This window comes from Rhinopithecus bieti, unplaced genomic scaffold (assembly GCF_001698545.2).
Source record: "Rhinopithecus bieti isolate Rb0 unplaced genomic scaffold, ASM169854v2 scaffold_1017, whole genome shotgun sequence".
In the NCBI taxonomy this organism is placed as follows: Eukaryota; Metazoa; Chordata; class Mammalia; order Primates; family Cercopithecidae; genus Rhinopithecus; species Rhinopithecus bieti.
The window spans coordinates 2,631,657-2,638,062 of record NW_016803657.1 but is presented as its reverse complement, the minus strand read 5'-3'; the positions used below and the strand labels follow the sequence as shown (position 1 = coordinate 2,638,062).

Here is a 6,406-nt window from a genome sequence, read left to right as displayed (position 1 = left end):
GTTTCACCGTGTTAGCCAGTATGGTCTCGATCTCCTGACCTCGTGATCCGCCCGTCTCGGCCTCCCAAAGTGCTGGGATTTCAGGCTTGAGCCACCGCGCCCGGCCTTATTGTGACATTTTCAAACACAGCAAAAATGAAAGACTTTTTACCCCGCACTCTCCTGGAACCATCACCTAGCTTGCACCTTAACCTTGTACTGGGCTGAAGGTTACCACATTGTGGGTTTTTTCCAGTGTTGTTTTCAGCATGTTTCTGAAGGAAACAGGTTTGGGTTTGTTTGCTTTTGTTTTGAGACAGGGTCTCACTCTGTTGCTTAGGCTGGAGTGCAGTGGTGCAATCATAGCTCACTGAAGCCTCGGCCTCCTTCGTTTCTGGGCTCAGGGGAGTCTCCCTTCTCATCCTCTAGAGTGGCTGGGACTATAGGTGTACAGCACCACACCCAGGTAGTTATTTTATTTATTTGTTTATTTATTTATTTGTTTATTTATTTTAGAGATGGGGTTTCCCCATGTTGCCCAGGCTGGATTATTTATTTATTTATTTTTGAAATGGAGTCTCACTCTTGTCACCCAGGCTGGAGTGCAGTGGCATGATCACTGCAACCTCTGCCTCCCGGGTTCAAGCGATTCTCCTGCCTCAGCCTCCCGAGTAGCTGGGACTACAGACACCCGCCACCACGCCCGGCTAATGTTTTGTATTTTTAGTAGAGATGGGATTTCACCAAGTGGGCCAAGCTGGTCTTGAACTCCTGACCTCAGGTGATCCACCCACCTCTGCCTCCCAAACCACTAGGATTACAGGCGTGAGCCACTGCTCCCAGCCTGGATTATTTTTAAGAGACAAGGTCTTGATCTGCTGCCCAGGCTGGAGTGCAGTGCCGTGGTCATAGCTCACTGCAACCTTGAACTCCTTTGCTCAAGCGATCCTCCTGCCTCAGCCTCCTGAGTAGCTGGAACCACAGACATGTGCCACACCTAGCTAACTTTTAAGGTTTTTTTGGTAGAGATGTGGGGGGGTCTCACTATGTTGCCCAGGCTGGTCTCAAACTCCTGGGGTCAGGCGATCCCCTCAGAGTGCTGGGATTACAAGTGTGAGCCACCACGCCCAGCCTGAGGAAACAAGTTTTGAAAGGAAAAGCAGCACAGCTCTTATTAAGGCTGTTGTGTGGTTGCCTCATGTTTCACTTTGAAATGAACATGCTGTTTTCTTTCTCATTCTAGGTGAATGTAAAAGCTTTAAAGAGAAATTCATGAAGTGTCTTTATGACAATCATTTTGAAAATGCTTTGTGCAGAAATGAATCCAAAGAATATTTAGAATGCAGGATGGAGAGGTAAGTACAGCTAAGCGTTATGACTTCCATCTCCCACTACTCCAATTAAAACTTGTTTTTTTCCTGAATTCAGGCATCACGGTGTGTCTTTTTCAGGCCTGGCATTCAGCTGGTGTTTTTCAGGACTATAGAATTGTTTGCCCTTGAAATGGAGGCTTATCAGATGAAATTGTACCAAAAGCTGTTTCCCAATCTTGGGAACCTCTTCTTGAGCGATAGCGTTATACATCATTTCATTCCTGAGAGCATTTTCTTTCCACATTTGGTTGCTACCGACCTGTCATTAAGGTTTCAAAATCGTGCATCATAAAAATGCTGACCGAGTCAAAAGATTGAAGGTCGTGGGTAGACAGTTTCTTTCTTTTGCATTCTCAGACGTTAAAAATACGCACTGGGTTGTTTTGCTCCACTTAGCGTTGTTTGGAATGTGACAGGGAGGACAATAGACTATTCAAGAAATGATGAAAGATGAATGGTTCTTTCTTTCGTAACCAGAACTCACCAAAGCTCACTTTTAAACAAAACTAACGCGTTTGTAGCTATGATCCCCACAGCTTTTACTTAAAATAAGAGCTGTCCTAATCTTTATGCAAAAAAAGCACGTAGCATGTAATTATATGATGGTGGCGGGAGCTTTTATTTTTGCTTTTCGAGGCCATGATTAGCTCACTAAGCATTTCAGTCTTGAGACAGCTGTGTCTCTGCTGAAGACAGGTTGGCAGTTCACCATCCACTTTGAGTTCTTTTCATTTTCCCATCACATACTCAGACATTTCCCTCAAAGCAAAACTCTGTTGTGCCTTTCAGGCCACACAGGTGTGTTCGGAGTTATTCGTGTGGACATTTGGGGCCGTAAGGATGATGGGCCTTCTCAGCGGTGTGGACCTCCAGTGAGGCTACATTCTGCCTTTGGGGCTGTTGCTCAGGCACTTCCAGGGCTCACATTTGTCTAAGGACCCCAACTGAGTCTGTCTCTTACCATCTCTAATTGTTCATAAGTAGCATGCTGGCTGGAGCCACATGTTTAAATCAGTCTGAAATTAATGCATCTTTAGAAAACTGGAACTGAGAATTTCTCCATGGCGCTGCCAAGCTTTAGAGACCATGTGAATTGGGCTCTGTTCATGTGAGGGTATGAGCAGGTGTCCTGCCTCATTCTCAGCTTCCCCTTGAGACTCCTGAGGACAGCAGGGAGGAAGGGCGCCAGGGCCGGTGCCTCAGGTGGCCTTGCGATTGGCCAGGCGATGTTTAGGCAAATGTGCAGGGCACGTGTTTCTGATTTCATTGTTTTTTTATTTTTATTTTTATTTTTTTTTGAGACGGAGTCTCAGTCGCCCAGGCTGGAGTGCAGCTGCGCGATCTCAGCTCACTGCAAGCTCCGCCTCCCGGGTTCCCGCCACTCTCCTGCCTCAGCCTCCTGAGTAGCTGGGACTATAGGCGCCCGCCACCACGCCCAGCTAATTTTTTGTATTTTTAGTAGAGATGGGGTTTCACCGTGTTAGCCAGGATGGTCTCGATCTCCTGACCTCGTGATCCACCTGCCTCGGCCTCCCAAAGTGCTGGGATTACAGGTGTGAGCACCGCGCCCGGCCTTTTTTTTTTCCTTTTCTTTTAAAATCCTGCTTCTTCTGTAAGGTCAGTTATTTTACTGTAGAATTTTGATTGGTTATTTGTTCATGAAAATCATCAAACATACAGAAGTTGAGGATAATCTGCCTCCCGTAACTGGCACCCACCCTGTTTTTAGCCATTTCTTTTCTTCCTTTTTCCTTCTGTGCTAAAATCCCAGACATGACTTTACTCCCACCTCTGTGTGCGTCTGTTTTAGAAAATGGACCACTATAGATTTTTAAAAAGTTCACTTTAATAAACTTTAAAATAAACTTTAAACTTTAAAATAATAAACTTTAAAAATAAACTTTAAACTTTTAAGTTTATTTTAAATAAACTTTAAAAAAGTTGTCTTGTGAGGACTTGGATCATGTTAGCCTGATGTGAAAATATAGGTGTGTTTTAGATGACCACCGTGGTCTAAGATCTCAAGCCTCTGCAGTGATTTAGAAGTTCGCATCCTGTCTTGGGGATTAGGCACCGGGGGTCACACAGACACCCTGGTGGAGCAGCCTCACCCCCTGCCGGCAGCACAGAGTGCGTGGGGGCCTCATGGGATGGTGGCTGGGCCTCCTGGCTGGGTTGTGGGGAGGGTAAAGGAGGCCATTCCTATAAAGCACGCAGCAGGATTGGGGGCATGTCACCGTGTGTGTGTGAGTTCACATAATCATTACTATTGTCCTGAAGAGTGTGGGGCCCATAAAAAGTCATGCTGAGTCGTGAATTTCACGTCACTAAGATGGCTGCACTGCAATAAACAGCTGGGAATTACTTTGGCCAGGTGTGGTGGCTGACGTCTGTAGCCCCAGCACTCTGGGAGGCCAAGCAGGAGAATCACCTGAGCTCAGGAGTTCAAGACCAGCCTGGGCAACATAGTGAAACCCTGTATCTATAAAAAATGTCTTAAAAAATTATCTGGCTGGGTGCAGTGGCTCATGTCTGTAATTCCAACACTTTGGGAGGCCAAGGTGGGCAGATCACTTGAGGTCAGGGGTTCAAGACCAGCCTAACCAAAATGGTGAGACCCCATCTCTACTAAAAATGTAAAAATTAGCCAGGCGTGGTGGCAGGCGCCTGTAATCCCAGCCACTTGGGAGGCTGAGGCAGGGAGAATTGCCTGAACCTGGGAGGTGGAGGTTGTAGTAAGCTGAGATCATGCCGCTGCACTCCAGCCTAGGCAACAGAGTAGGACTCTGTCTCAAAAAAAAAAAAAAAAATTAGCTGGCTGGGCACGGTGGCTCATGCCTATAATCCCAGCACTTTGGGAGGCTGAGGTGGATGATCACATGAGGTCAGGAGTTCGAGACCAGCCTGACCCATATGGTGAGACCCTGTCTCTACTAAAACTACAGGAATTAGCCGGGCGTGGTGATGTGCACCTGTAGTCTTAGCTACTCAGAAGGCTGAGGCGCAAGAATCACTTGGACCTGGGAGGCAGAGGCTGCAGCGAGCCGAGATTGCATCACTGCCCTCTAGCCTGGGCAATAGAGCGAGACTGTCTCTGGGAAAAAAAAAAAGAAAAAAAAACTTAGCCGTGCGTGGTGGCATACATCTGCAGTCTCAACTACCCAGGAGGCTGAGGCGGGAGGATCACTTGAGCCCAGGAGTTCAAGGCTGCAGTGAACTTGAACCACTGATTGCACCACTGCATCCCAGCCTGGGAGACAAAGTGAGACCCTGTCTCTAAAAAAAAAAAAAAAATCAGATAACCGTCGACCTCCGTCTCAGTTCCGCCTGGGCGGATGGCAACCTGAGGTCTCCCCTGCCAGGGTGCCATGGAAGGTGGCGAGCAGAGGTTCCAGGGATTAGGGCGTGAACATCTTTAGGGGTCATTATTCTGCCAATAAACGCAAGTCTGAGAGGTCAGCCTGAAGCTGTTGCCCAGATACATCTTTTACCAGGACGTGGGGAAGTGGTGTGTGCTGGGGGCAGCGGGCGCAGCTGCCCCTCGTGGGCATCCCAGGAGGCCCCAGGCCTTAGGCCCTGGGATGTCTCTAAGTGGTCATGTCCTCATTGCCCGGTTGACTCTGCCCACTGGGGAAGGCGCCAGGCACGGGGGCCGAGGCCAAGGGGCCTGTCTCCCAGGACGTAGATAGGGGTGGCAGGACCCCCGGTTTGTGGTGAGAAGCCAGGGCCTGCAAGGGCCCCTCTCGTCCTCCCTCCACCTCCCGCCCTGACAGCTTTCTCTTTTTCTTTTAGAAAATTGATGCTACAAGAACCATTGGAGAAACTGGGATTTGGAGACTTGATTGGTGGAAAATCAGAGGCAAAAAAATGAATTTTGATGAGAACACCCCTAGGCCGTGTTCAGTGGTCTCTCGGGACGGAGGGCATCATCCTGCCTCTTAGGTCGGTGAAGGTCTGCGTGTGGTGTCCTTAGAAATGGGCTTCAAATAGAGGCTCCACCCCTGTGGGGGTGTCTCCTGGGTAGGGAAGTGGCGTCCGGTTTTCCGTTAGGAGGGTGTTTCTGCATTGAGCCCCTGAGTGGGACGGCGTTGCCTGCAAGGCTGGGAGGGAGGGGAGCGTGGGGCAAGGCCCTCGTCTTCGAGGCCGGGGCCCTCTTGTATGGGGCGGTTTTATGTTGCAGTCCTCTCATACTTTCTGAGTTCAAACAGGTAAATGTGCATAAATTTTAGTCCCTTCTGAACACAGATATCATCAGGAAATCACCATTCCCTAGCAGGATGTTTTCGTGTTTGTATTCGTATATGCCGGTTTATTTCCTTAAAGAAAGAAAAAAAAAAAGTGGAACACAGAGTAGGAAGTGAGAACCTTCTGGCTTTGGATGGATTTGACTTCTCGATTTCTGGTTTTGCCTGAATACCAAGTAGCTTCATGATCAAAGGGTCATTTTCTGATTTGTATCAGACCATATATATAAAGCTGGGTATTTAATTTCAATAACTCCTTATATATATATTTTTTTTTTTTTTTTTTTTTTTTTTTTGAGACGGCGCGAGTCTCGCTCTGTCGCCCGGGCTGGAGGTGCAGTGGCCGGATCTCAGCTCACTGCAAGCTCCGCCTCCCGGGTTTACGCCATTCCTCATGCCTCAGCCTCCCCGAGTAGCTGGGACTACAGGCGCCCGCACCCCTCACGGCTTAGTTTTTTGTATTATTTTAGTAGAGACGGGGTTTTCACCATGTTAGCCAGGAATGGTCTCCACGATCTTCCCTGACCTCGTTGATCCGCCCGTCTGCTCCCAAAGCGGCTGGGATTACAGGCCTTGAGTGAGCCACCGCGCCCGGCCAATAACTCCTATATTTTAACAGAAAAAGAGAACCTGAGTCCATTTGCAGGCTCGCACCAGCTGTCTTCTGTGCCAGTCAGCTCTGCCTGAGATCCCTGGCACATGTTTGCAGCACGGCCTGGCCCCTGAGCAGAGTTCTCAGCCCGTCTACGCCAGAGTTGCCTGTGGGTCATGGAAACCCAGCCCGTGTACACCCAGTGCATCAGGCCAGCC

The 6,406-nt window shown here is 48.6% G+C and overlaps 1 protein-coding gene across 1 annotated transcript in view; it reads left to right on the top strand.

Moving 5' to 3' along the window:
• Positions 1-5,700, top strand: part of COX19 (cytochrome c oxidase assembly factor COX19) — a 15,101-nt gene extending 9,401 nt beyond the window's left edge. The window contains exons 2-3 of the mRNA XM_017892282.1: positions 1,223-1,334; positions 5,145-5,700. Coding sequence (XP_017747771.1) covers positions 1,223-1,334; positions 5,145-5,223 — 191 coding nt within the window. The 3' untranslated portion in view covers positions 5,224-5,700. The remainder of the gene's footprint in view (positions 1-1,222; positions 1,335-5,144) is intronic.
• The last annotated feature ends 706 nt before the right edge of the window (positions 5,701-6,406 follow it).